The 13,677-nt window shown below is 44.4% G+C and overlaps 1 protein-coding gene and 1 long non-coding RNA gene across 2 annotated transcripts in view; both read left to right on the top strand.

The window, feature by feature from the left end:
* Window positions 1-48: 48 nt before the first annotated feature.
* The window catches only part of ZMAT2 (zinc finger matrin-type 2), a 35,461-nt gene continuing 21,832 nt past the window's right edge, over window positions 49-13,677 (top strand). The window contains exon 1 of the mRNA XM_053243440.1: window positions 49-190. Within this exon, the coding sequence (XP_053099415.1) occupies window positions 173-190 (18 nt within the window). The 5' untranslated portion in view covers window positions 49-172. The remainder of the gene's footprint in view (window positions 191-13,677) is intronic.
* On the top strand, window positions 8,034-10,118 carry LOC128322341 (uncharacterized). Its single transcript, XR_008305671.1, has 2 exons — window positions 8,034-8,175; window positions 9,466-10,118. It is a non-coding gene; the product is annotated as an uncharacterized LOC128322341 (long non-coding RNA).

Genomic DNA, 13,677 nt, shown 5'->3' with positions numbered 1-13,677 from the left:
TCTCTGTCTAGCTTGTTTCTGTCTCTATGCTTCGGCTCTGGGTGCTGCCATAGAGACGGAGAGAAAGTACTTCCAATGTCTATGGTTTTTTAGACCTTCCTGTTTTCATTACCATCGGCCTGGCGGCTGTGTGCGCGACACTTTCCGGCTTTTGGGGCGCTTCACAGGCAAGATGGCGTCGGGCAGTGGGGTAGGTAATGGGCTTCTCTTGAAAGAGGAGGAGGGAAGGGCGCTTTGTGTTCAGGAGTAATATTGGCGCTGAGACTGGAGGGTAGACCCTGAGGCGGCGGCAGTAGCAGTAATTTTAGTGAATAAATATCGGATCGAACGGCACATATAAGTCCTGAAGAATCTGGAGGGTCCCGAGAAAGGGGGAAAGTGCCTCTGACTAAGAAGGCAGGACGAGTGTGTGAGAGGTAGTTTTTCCTCCTTCGGAACCCACCAGATCCTTCGGCGCTGCTATATGCAGCCCGGTTTTGTGTTTATTCAGAATCAGAAGACAGACCTGTTGCCTTTAGTGGGACTTACTCCCTAGTAAGTGTGCTTAGAATTTGCATTTCAGAGTCGTGACAAACTCGTGTTGTGTTGTCCGCAGCAAAGACAACTAAGAGTTCTGTGATGCCTTCATCTTTAGATGAAGAGCTAGACATCTTTATTGACCTTTTCTGGTCCCATTCCCGTTTATCTTTCTTACAATGTGATCCCCAGAACTGGCATAGTACTCCATATTGAGATAAAAATATTGGGATAATATATCTGGATAATATTTTTTTTTAATGACTGACTTACAAATTAGATATTAAAATTTACTGTGCGTGAACTGCTTCCAATGCCTTAAATCACACTCTAAATGTGAAGTATTGTAAAAGTCAGAGAAGTTGAATTTTGCCCCATCCACTCCAAAGGTCTCATGCAATTCAGCAAATTTCCTTGCAAAAAACCCCACAAAACCAACAACCAAGGATAGTCTAAGCTCAAATAAATCTGTCATTTAAGAAAAGACCTAAGACAGCTACAAATTTAATGTATGAACAAGCAGGAAAATGTTTGGTTAAGGGACTCTTTAACTTTTGTGCCATATAAGCTGTAAACCTGCAGTCTCGTATATTGTGCTGCCTTAGAACTTGGTCTCCATACACCTCATCCACTCTCCCTTGGTCTTTCATCCCCAATCGTCTGCATGTTGGTGGGACATGGGGCTGGGGTGGGGCAGTGACATAGGGACCCTCTGTTTTCCCTGTATGTGTTCATTTTGTTTGTGAAGGATAGCATATGTTAGAAGTAACAGGTGACATACAAGTCGGCAAAAGAAAGGAGGAGATGAGTCCTGCATTTATGACTAAACATGCATAGGATTGCCCTTCTCAGCAAGTTGAATCTGTTTGAAATGAATTAACTAAGACTTTAGAATCCACAAGGAGAGCAAATCTTCAAGTAGTGTTCTGCTAAGTTTGAATAGTTACTTATCTGGTTTGACTTTTGATTCAACATGCACAAGAGTCTGATCTGTATCTTAAGAGCTATTCAAGAAGTTGGTTATAAGAGTTTATAATTTAAATGCATACTGTATATCTTAAAGTTTGACTTAACAATGATCCCAGCTTCAGTGTTGAGAAGAAAGATTAGGGCTGAAAGACCAAGGGAAAATTTGGGACCGTAGAGTATGTTTCCTGCTTACGTGGTTTAGAACTGAAGGTGGGAACCTTTACTTAAAGTTTGCATGCTTTTTGGTGAATAAGTGCACTTTAATTCTTCTCTGAAGTCAATGTTTTTTGTTTGTTCCATTTTAAATCTTGGGAGAGATTTAGCATAGGACTTAAAACTGGCTGTCTCCAGCTTTGTTTTGTTACTTTGGTGATTATATTTTTGTCTTTGCTAAGAAAACATTTCAAGATTCACTTAGTCTCTTTTGGCTGTCTACTCTATAGCTAAGTTTTTTTGTGTTAAGCTTTTCAGTTTACACTGTCTCACAATAATAATATTATAATTATTTTTCTTTTTGGCCACCCCATAACAATTGTTCTCTGGACAGCTCACTAAAATAATAAAGCAGTAGAATAAAACACACAATTAAAAGCACATTTTAAAACAAAAACCTCTAATTTTTAAAAAAGGCTTTTAAAAGGGGTGAAGAAGGAGGTCTTCCTTCACCTGGAGTCTAGAAGAACATAGTGATGATGCCAGGCAAGCTTCACTGGGGAGGCTATTCCATGAATGGAATGCCACCTGCTGAAAAGGCCCTCTTCCTAATAGCCCCTGCCACCACATTTTGGTGAGGGTGCTTGGAGCAGGGCCTCCAAAGAAGATATTAAGGCCTGGGTTGGGACTTATGGGGCATGGCGTTCTTTCAGGTAACCTGGTTCCAAGCCATTTAGGACTTTAAAGGTTAAAACCAGCACTTGAATTGAGCCCAGAAACAGACTGGGAGCCAGTGCAGCTCCCAAGAACCCACATTATGAGAGAAATTCATGGGCACAAAAGCTGCCTCTGTTGCTTGCTTTCCAAATGTGAACTTGGCTTATTCATGTACGCCTTACATATTTTATTCCACTCTTTCCCCAGATAGCTTTGGGCAGTGAACATTGTCCCCCTTTTTATCCTCACAATGGCCCTGTGAAGTAGAATAGGCTGAGAAAGTATGACTAGTTCAAGAATCACCCAGTAAACTTTGTGGCTGTGTGGGGATTTAAATTCAAGTCTCCCGGTCCTTGTCAAATACACTAACCATTACATCACATATGCTGATGTATTTTTTGCCCTTATCCCACTCACCACAATCTTTTCAACTGCTACAATGAAAGAACGAACAATCTTACTTTACTCCTATCTTTTTGTTAGAGCATATGAGGAACATTCATGTTCTGAATGAAAAATGAAGCCTGCTCTTGATCCTTAGAACATTTTGTTACTGTTTGCTCTGTTAAGACTAAGTGCTGCTACCATTTTGAATTTATGTAAATAGATTTTAAGACCTGTCTTTTCAGATGGGTTCAAATATAATATAAGAACCTAAATATAGATCATTTGGAAGTTTTCTGCCTTTATATAACATGTGGATCAGTGTTTGTTTTTACTGTAAAATATGGATAAGCAATGCCTAATGCTTCAGGGTGAACATTTCCGGTCTGAAAATAATAATATAATTCTCCAGATGGGCTCAGGTAGTTTCATGTTTAACTGGAAGCCTGATGAGGGTGTGATTGGGAATTTGCTTTTAAGACCACTCTGAGGGTTTCTGATGAAGTATGGAGGCAAATGAACCTGGTTGGCATCATGTAATGATTTCTAGTTCATCTTGGAGGGTGGCTGAGGAGAAGTGATTCTTGCAAGTGTGCCTGCAGAAGGAGTCATCAGCTGGAGAGCATTGTTGCTGTATGCAGCTTGAATGTGCTCAACCACTTTCACCTAATCAAAGAAGCATTTAACCTGCTGAGGGTGACAGCCAGCCCTGTCTGGCAGTTGGAAATGTTGCATTCTTAAATTCAGTCCTTCACAAGAGTCCACACTTCCACTTGCCACTTTTGCCACAGTGAGTGTCCTGTTATCCTCTGGCAAGGGTGACAAGAGGAGGCCTGGCCTTTCTCTGTAGCTTGAATTCTTCAGCACTTCTGGGAATGGGGCCATAGCTCTGTAGCACAGCATCTGCTTTGCATGCAGAAAGTCCCAGTCCCTGACATCCAGGAAGAGCTGGGTTAGTGTGGACCAGTGATTCTCAAACTTGGGTCCTCAGGTGTTATTGGACTTCAACTCCCATAATCCCCAACCAAAGGCCACTGAGGCTGGGGATTATGGGAGTTGAAGTCCAATAACACCTGAGGACCCAAGTTTGAGAATCCCTGGTGTGGACTGAGCTAGGTGGATCGAGCTGATTTGCTGTAAGGCAGCTTCCTGTGCTCCTAGTGCTATTTCTCCAAGTAAGCAATGAGAACTTAAGAATAGGGGGGACAGAGTCCTTCATATGTGATTATTGAGATCATCTTAATATATGGGTATTAAGAAGTGTTTGTGAAGAAAACAGAACAACAGTTCTTTTGCGGACTCTGCTGGGCAAGCTAAAAGTACTGAAATTTGAAGGATAGCTTATAATTTCGATACCATGTTTTGAATTTCCTCCTCCACACACATGCTGTTACTAAGCCTGGTGTGCAAGGTTATGTCTGTGTCATCATCCTCTTTTGAAAAATAGAAAGGTGCCAACTTTCCTGGCAGCGAGGCAGCCTGCAATTAGTCCATGGGCATTTCCTCAAGCTCTAGCTTTCAAGGCAAGTGCATGTACTAGCCAGCAGAAGTTTTGAAGAGAAAGTGGCCAAGTAGATTGTAGTAGGAGATGGGGATGGCAAGCCTGGTCTCACTTTCCACCTGTACCTTTAGTCTCCCCTATACTAGTTAGTATTAAGCCTCTTTGCTCCCTGTTTTGCCTTGCAGGGACCTGCTGCCATCTGCCCACCAAGAAGGCCTTGCTGGAGCTTGCAGTCCAAACAGCACCTCGCCCCCTCTCACTGCCAGCCTGGTCAGCCAGGGAGTTCCAGGTCTGCCACCCTGGTGGCACTGGCGACCACCAAGGCTCTAGAAAGCTGCCAAGCTGGAGAAATGAAGAAAGGAGGTTGGGAGTCTCCTTCCTCCAATTCACTATTCCCTCTAACTGGGATTCTCAGATGTTGTTGACTACAACTACCATAATTCCCAAGCAAAAGCCATTGCAGCTGGGGATTCTGGGAGTTGTACTCAACAACATCTGGGAATCCCTGTTAGAGGGAACACTGCTCCCATTGCTTTCTCCCCTACCAGCCCCCCGCAGGTTCCCTGGGAAGACCACTGAAAACCAATTTGACAAGAATTGCTTATCCATCCCACAGTACAAACTACTTGGATTGTCGGTAGTGTCCCTGCTTCTTGCTTGCATGTAGCATGAAAAGTACCACAATTTGTCACGGAACTCCCCTTCTTTGAACTATTTGCCTGTCTTGGTTTAAATGTTTAATTCATCAGTCATGAGCCTCACCTTGATTACACTATAATAAGCTGGATCCCTTGTTATTTATTTATTGATTTGATTTGATTTTTATACCACCCTTCCAAAATGGCTCAGAGTGGTTTACAATTAAAACAGTAAAGAGCTAAACAAAAAATAAAAAAAACAATATAACAATAATTAACAATTTTAAAACATTTTAAAACAACAATTAAATAGTCACAGTAATTAAAAACCCTGAAACTGGGTTAAAATATTAAAACTGATTTAAAAACCCTGGAAAGCCTGGCCAAACAGATACGTTTTAAGTGCTCTCCTGAAGGCTAATAGAGAATTCAAATTACGGATTTCTGCAGAGAGTGCATTCCACAGCCTGAGCAGCTATAGAGAAGGCCCGCCTCTGAGTTGCCACCTGACAAGCTGGTGGTAACTGGAGATGGACTTCCTCAGATGACCTTAATGTGTGGTGGGGATCACGCAGAAGAAGGCGCTCTCTGAGGTAACTCGGGCCTAAGCCATTCAGGGCTTTAAAGGTAATAACCAGCACTTTGTATTTTGCCCGGAAACATATTGGCAGCCAGTGCAATTGTTTCAAAACAGCCGTAATATGGTCTCTCCAGGTTACCCCAGAGACCAATCTGGCTGCCACATTCTGAACTAATGGAAGTGTTCGAACTACGTACAAAGGCAGCCCCACACAGACTGCATTGCAATAGTCAAGCTGGGAGGTTACCAGCTGCTGCACCACTGTTTTCATGTCATCCTCTTCAAGGAATGGGCGCAGCTGTCAAATCAGCCGAAGCTGATAGAAAACACTCCTGGCCATGACCTCCACCTGACATACCAGGGTGAGGTCTGGGTCCAGGAGTATTCCCAAGCTGTGCACCTGTTCCTTCTGGGGGAGTGTAACCCCAGGCAGCACAAGAAGATCTAACTCACCCCTCAGATTCTAAGCCCTCACAATGAACACCTCCGTCTTTCTTGGATTCAGCTTCAATTTGTTATCCCTCATCCAGCCCATTACTGCCTGTAGGCAGGCATTTAGAGAATGAGTGCCATTTCCTGAAGAAGAAAGGGAGAAGTAGATTTGGGTGTCGATCAGCATACTGATAACACCCAGCACCAAATCTCCTGATGATATTGAAAAGCAGTCGTGGCAGAATGGAGCCCTGGGGGACTCCATATAACAGCTCCTGCTTTGAGGAGTGACTGTCACCGAGCTCCACCATCTGGAATCTACCCGAGAGATAGGAATGGAACCACTGCAAAGCAGTGCCTCCTATTCCCAACTCCCCCAGGTGACCCAGAAAAATACCATGGTTGATGGTATCAAATGCCGCCGAGAGATCCAAGAGAACCAACAGAGTCACACTCCCTCTGGAAGCCTTCCTAGAAGCCATTTGCAGCCCAGCCGGCAAGGGGGAAGGGGACGGCAGGGAGTTCTCCTGCCGTCCTCTGGTAATGGGGGTAGTTTTGGAAAGAAGGGGGTGGCGGGGGACCTCTGGGGAACTTCAGGGGGCGGCCGCCAGCCGAGGGGGACTTAACTTGAAGGGGGCGGCAGGGACTGGAGCGATCCTGCCGCCCCGATGGATACGAGGAGCCCGCGCAAGGAGATTGAAGCGGGCGGCACCCTGCCGCCCAATTAGTACAAGAAATACGTTTTTTTACTGGAAGGGGTGAGTAGAGCCCCTCCTGTTTTTATTGGAACCCCCCCACCCGAACCAAAACCACCCCGTGCCCGGACCGGTCTGGAGGCCTTTAGAATGGCCTCCGAACTGGTCCGTGCACATGACTACTAATAGGTCCATCACCCCTGCAGAGGTGAGTTGTGACCATGATACCAACCTTAACCAGGTAGTGGTCTGTCCATGACAATGAGGAAACCACCAGATCCCCCACCCACAGAACACCCCTGTGATCTGAACAGATGACCAAATCCAGTGCGTGGCCGGCAACATGAGTTGGTTCAGAAATTAATTGGATAGGCCCGTAGTTGTCATGGCTGCTATGAACTCCTGAGCCGCACCAGACAAGCCAGCCCCAAAGTGGATATTGAAGTCCCCCAGCACCAAGAGCCTGGGAGACTCAAACACCAACTCTGCGACTAGCTCCATCAGCTCAGTTAAGGAGTCAGTTGGGCAGTGGGGTGAGCGGTACACCAACAGAATCCCCAATCTATCCCTAGTTCCCAGCCTCAGAAACACACACTCAGTATAAGTCAACTGTCTCACAGGGGCCCGGTAAGGGAGAAAGTGTTTTTATGACCCACAGCCACTCCACCCCTCTGCCCACTTCCCCTAACCTGCTTCACAACAGAGTAACCTGGAGGGAGAAGCTGAGCCCACACCGGGCCACTCGCCTCCCCCAACTAAGTCTCAGTTATACATGTCAGGTCAGCTCCCTCATCCATGATCAAATCACTGACAATTTCGGTCTTATTCTGAACTGACCTGGCATTACAAAGGAGCAAAGTCAGGCTCTGTGGGTAGTTGGTGCTGCTCCCCAAGGCCTGAGAGTTGTCAGAACAGTTGGAAGTAGAAATAGTTACTAGATTACTAATTTCTCTTCCCCTGTAACGCCCAGCTGTTCTGCCAGCGCCAATTCTTCTATTCCCCACCACTACAGCAATAGCTGCCCCAAGGCTGCCAGGTGCACCCCCTGCATCAGCCCCCTCAGGAGAGCCCAAACACACCTCATCAACTAGGCCTGGCACAACTCAGGGCAATAAAAACAGCCCTTAACCTGAACCTCCACCCACCCACAGTACAACCAGCCCTCAGTCCCACCCCCAAAGGTCCAGCCCCCTTTGGTGGCCGACTAGCGGCCGCCTACAGGCAGGCTGCCGGCATGTCTTCAGTAATTTATGAGCCTCTAACTTCCCAGCAGCCCCTTCTGCCACAAAGGACTGCTGGCTGACACAGGTGTTAAGTGTCAAGGCTTTCCTGAAGGCAGCAGGCTGTCGGGTAGCTCCTTGTCTGGGGCAACATATGGAAAAGTAAACCCAGAGGGGCCAGATGTAAAGTCCAAGCAGGGGAAGGGAGGGGAGGGACGGAAAGTCAAACCCTCAAGCCTGTTCCTTGTTGCAGTCCTGAGGGGTAGTTAAAAAAAAAAGCTGGACCAATAAACAGCAACAGGACCAATAAAAAAGCTGGCATCCCTAAGATAGGTCTTAGACCCTGAGAAGGCTAAGGAGATTCTGCAAGGTAGGACTTCTATCACAGCACTATGTAAGAAGCTGGCAAGAGCTAAGAGTTGGGTTTGCATTTGAATAAACCAACCTGACTGTAGACTCTCAACTGATGGTGGCAAGAGAGTGGATAAGCGAAGCTGAATTCAAAGCTGACATTTTCAGCTTTTAGAGAGCCAGCTTTGCCAGGTCCAGATACCGAGGTGGCTTCTGTACCTTTAAGAGGGACACAGAAAGGAACATTCTGCTTGGTGTCGCTTCTCCCATCATTCTAGCACTTTGCTGGAAAAAGCTAGCTCTGGTACAATTTTCCTTCTGAGGTCTAGATCTGGAAATAAAGTAAATAAAGTCCAATGGGAAAGGATGGATGTGGGTGTGGGTACAAGCTGATGAATTGCCACAGACACTTGGAAAAAGGAAGGCTGAGTTGCCTTCAACAGCATGTGAGTAACTAGCATGGTGGGCAGCAGTGAAGGGTCCATGTTTCATTTGGCCCTGGAGGAGGGAAAGCAAGGCCTTGCCAGCTCTGCCCCCCACTGCAATTGGCAAGTTGGCAAGGTGCCCTCTTGGATGAGCCCAGACCTCACCTCCTTTCTCCTTTCCTCCTGGGCTTTAGTCAAGTTGTCTGTAATGGAATTGAGTCACTTGGCATTTCTTTACTCTTGGAGTAGGATAAAACAGAGCTGGGGCTTGACAGTCCTGCCCTTGTGCGAAGTACCTACTTATTTATTTATTTTTACATTTATATCCCACTCTTCCTCCAAGGAGCCCAGAGCGGTATACTACCTACTTGAGTTTCTCCTCACAACAACCCTGTGAAGTAGGTTAGTCTGAGAGAGAAGTGACTGGCCCAGAGTCACCCAGCTAGTTTCATGGCTGAATGGGGATTTGAACTCGGGTCTCCCCGGTCCTAGTCCAGCACTCTAACCACTACACCATGCTGGCTGATGCCTAATAGGTACAGATAAGCTTGTACCAGAAGCCAAAGGCTTTTGTGGGCTGTGTCAGGCTCAGCCATCAAATTGATCATCCCTAGCTTGGTGCTGGCGACTGAAATTCTGTGCTCAACTTTTGGATTGACATTTCCTTATTCAGATCTGTTACCTAACAAATGTGTTTTCTCCCCTCACCCACCACTCAGATTCACTCACATTTTCTTCTTCATGGTTTCACTTTAATGTCAATAGTGTTCTTGTTTATCCAAACACTTTGCTACCCGAATGTGTTTTTCATTTGGATAAATGTGCTTGTGCTGTTGATAAGAACAAAGAATTTCTTGGATGAGAAGTCCTCTTTCTCTTTTCAGCTTTGACTGCAACTTACTTATGAAGCAGAACATTTCCTGCCTTTTTGTGCCCTGTGATGAACGTTGGAGCCTGAGGTCCTTTTTTCTCCTTAGTTTATGTCATCTCTTGGGGAGAGATTCTCTGTAGCTGCTAAGCACTTGTTAAAAGATGTCGGGGCTTCCAGCAAGCCCCTCGTTTGATCACTCTGGAAAAGTTTCTTTGGAATCAGAAGCTAGGCCTTATTATAGAAAGATCAGAAGTTGAGTTTGATTCATTTATCTCTGCCTGGCCTAGGGACACGGCTAAAAGATCTTCAAAAGGCTACAGCTTCTTTTTATTATCGAGGAGAAAAGTGAAGCAGCCAGTAAATTGCCTTCTCTCCAGGCACAAGCCAACTTTGATTTGCGATAACGCTGCTTCAGTGTGGGTGAATCTGGAAAATACCCCCCAAATGTTAATTTCTGTCTTGTAAGTCTTTTTTCTTTTACCTGGAGAAGTGGCTGCTAATCTTAGCTTTGACATGTTTAAACCCCTTAACGGGCTCTGGGAATAAAATGAATCAAGGTTTCAACCCATCTCTGGGATTCTTTTTCTGTTCCTGGCTATAGTTTGCAGTGAGGATGCTTTGATTCTTTTAATACCTTTAAATTAAAGCTTCTGTTTGTTGTTTGGATTATGGTGAGATCATTCATTTGTCTCAATAAGGATAAATACGGCATTCGTCAACACAAAATTTCAAAAGATGTTTGAGTCCACCCTTTGGTGCTTCTTGTCATAGTAAAATAAGATAATTGATTTGGTCAGTTGTTAATTTATCTACAAAATGAAGTGTCTTAGGCTTGGACCTGTGCAATTTCCTTTCCTCCAGAGGGGGCACCAGTGTTGGGCTTGAGGAAATGTGAATGGACGGGGATCCTCCTGTGCAGGAAGCATACCTAAGAAGTGCAGCAAGTTGCTCAGAGGAAGCACTACCAAGTTTCATTTTGTTTGGATAGAGGAGTCCTGGAGAGATGTACGGGATCTTTGAAGCAGATCTGTTTGAAACCATAATAGCCTTTTGGAAGCAAGCAGTCTCCTGAAAACAGGCACACAAACCACTCACCCTGCCTCAGATTCCCAAAGCAACAGTGTTTCTCCCACAGCATCCCCTTCTACTTCTTCCCATTAATTTAACTTGAAACTCCCTGTTCCCAAATAAAAACCCAACATTTTTCCACTCCTGCTAACTGAAGGATTTTACCCCCAAAGAGTATTATTGCCCCCAAAGTGGGGCATGGAGAGAGCTTTCCAGACATTAAGGAACACTAATGTTATTTTGTTAAGCCCCTGCTCTGCATCAGTTGCCTAGCTATAGGTCCATTCACAGTCATCAAGATGGAGGACGGAGGTAGAGGCCAAGCTGCCTTTTGTAGTAGAGTTGCAGACTCCTCCGGAATCCTGCTCATGGACCCAGACTGAAGAGTATTGTTTCTGCATGTTACATTCTGTAACGAGCTGCCAGTAATCAAAATAATAAGCCACGTTCATTCTGCAACACTGGTTCTTAAGCTGTGTTGATCTCCGGGCTGCATTCTGGCTTGCTTGACCACCACGTTTGCTAACCCAACTACTGTGAGGAGTATGCTCAAAAGGTTTCAGGATTATATTTCAGCTGCTGTATTTGTACAGTGGCTGCAGTCCAGTGGAGCTCATGTAATGTACAGCAGAGAGCTGTGCATATAGCTGGGAGTGGTGTTTGCATAGCAGTTCTTGTGGAATATAGGAAGTTGCCTTCTACCGAGCCCATCTTGCTCAGTATTGTCTACAGTGACTAGCAGCAGCTCTCCAAGATTTCGGACAGGAGTTCCTTTCAGCCTTACTTGGAGATGCCAGGAAGTGAACCTGGGACCTCCTGCATGCAAATGTCCTTCCACCGATCTATGGTCCCATTCCCAGTGGGAATATATTACAGCACTCACATATCGTTTCCTATCCAAATGCAAACCAAGGTGAACCCTGCATAGCAAAGGGGACAATTCATGCTTGCTACCACAAGACCAGCCCTCCTGCTGAAGAAGCAAGCTGCTGCTCAGTCTAGATTTTCCTATGTAAACCCCCAAAATGAATTGTCTCTTCAGATATCTGTTTGTTCAGCAGGCAGTCTCAGGGTATAGCATACCAAAGGGGCCATGGAGCAGATGACTCAAGAAAATGAGCCAAGCCCACTTTCCAGAATCAATCTAGTCATAAACTAGTTGAGAAGAAGTGCTGTGTAGCTCAAAAACTTACTTTTACATCAAGAGCAATAGGACACTCAAAAGCAGGCAGGTGCTGATAAGCTTGGGTGCATCAGAGTCCCTGAGGTGGACTTGCATTTGCCATTTATGGAGACTGTAGTTGATTATCTAAATCTCCTCAAAGATGAGCAGATTCTGTGTGCCAGACAATTTTTTTTCTTTAAAAACCCAATGTTTCCGTTTTTGTAAAGCCTGAGTGAATTGTTTGAGATTGATTGGATCAGTGGATGAATGAAGGATCTCCAGTCCTTCATGTGTAGTTCTGGTTGGTTATGCAGCTTAAAGAGAGCTGCCTTGTTTAATGGCATGGATAAGGCAGGACTTGATATATCACAGTGTCAGGGAACCATGGTGCCCAGCAGTGTTCCCTGTAACAGGGATTCTCAGATGTTGTGGACTACAACTCCCATAACTCCCACTGCAGCAGAGGATGCTGGGAGTTGAAGTCAACAGCATCTGGGAATTCCTGTTACAGGGAACACTGGTGCCTAGACTAGGATGTTCAATGATTCATAAAACCTTTATTTGCCCCAAGCATCCCTGTTTCTCATGACTCATTTTGTGATCTGGACAGGAAAGAGTTAACCATGGGCCAGATTTTCTACTGAAAATTTGTCTGAAAATGTTGCCTTGCTGGGCTAGGTGAAAAGCTGTTGGGGAGAAGGATCCTCCAGGCTCCCATTGAAATCCAGGACTCCTATCTTGGAAAGGGGTGAACAAAGTAACAAGAAAAGAACCACAAAAATTAAAATGCTTGGGTAGAAATGCTTGACTAATTTTATTTTAGATTTCTCATTCTCCCTATCCCTTAGGCTCAGGCTTAGTAACAATTTAAAAATGTAAAACTTAACATAATTTAAATTTGAAGCTCTCTTCTCCCCTGAATGCTCTGGGCAGGCAACAGTAATTTAAAAACAGACATAAAATAAGTATTTTTTGAAAGCAGATTTTTAAAAAAAACCCATAAATGTTATAATTCTTCCCCCTCTTTTTTATTTTATTTTTTAGTTTAAAGTGACAACCAAACTACCCATATTATCTCCAGCCCCTTGAATAGAAGTCAACTTAGATTTTGTTGGACCTCCAGAATGATGGAGTTTCAGAACCAGGAAACTGCTACCAAACAACATCCCGTTCCCATTTTCTTTCTGTTTAGTATATGAAGAGCAGAATCAAGAGGCTGACCTTGGCTAGATGGAGGGCTGGCCAATGGAGACACTCACATGGGGGGCAGCCCCTCCCCCTGCATTTCAGAACATGTGTGATCAGTGGTCCCTCTAATTTTTTTCATCTCTATGCAGAATGAGTTTTGTTCTGGGCGGCAGTATCAAGACAGTATGTGTGCATGTGCATTGAGTGGGGCCTTCCTGATTCAACCTGTGTGGGATCTAAAATTAACTGAGCGGACATAAGAAAATGTGTGAGTGGGCGCACGTGTACACAACTTAGAGGCAACACTGTCTGTGATTATGCCCAAAGAGTGCATTTGTTTCTCACCGGGTCACTGGTTCTGTACTGTGAAAGGCTAATGAATTATCTGTCCCTGTGTACTAGGTAAGCAATCCAGTCTTTTTACTTTCAAAAATAGTGCCTGTGTGTTCTGTGATAACATTGCCATAGTTGTAATGAGGTTTAAAAAGATAAAAATGAATTGTAATCTATGCTCTTAAAATTCATGCCTTTACAATTTTGTTTATTTATCATATTTATATACTGCCTGATATATATATTTCTAGGTGTGTACATAGTCCAAAATACAATATAAAAACAATTAAAACACTTTCACATCATAAAAACAATTAAAACACTTTCACAAAGTAAAGCAAAACAATTTCACAGAGTAAAACAGTAAAAAAAAATAGTTTTAATTAAAAGCCTGAGAAAACAGGTGCATCTTGAGGGTCTTTTAAAAAGCAATCAGAGATGGAGAAGCTTTTATTTTGACAAGGCGTGCAT

The sequence above is a fragment of the Hemicordylus capensis genome, chromosome 4, assembly GCF_027244095.1.
Source record: "Hemicordylus capensis ecotype Gifberg chromosome 4, rHemCap1.1.pri, whole genome shotgun sequence".
Classification (NCBI taxonomy): Eukaryota; Metazoa; Chordata; class Lepidosauria; order Squamata; family Cordylidae; genus Hemicordylus; species Hemicordylus capensis.
The sequence above is the reverse complement of the archived record's forward strand: the minus strand, read 5'-3'. Positions and strand labels throughout refer to the sequence as shown.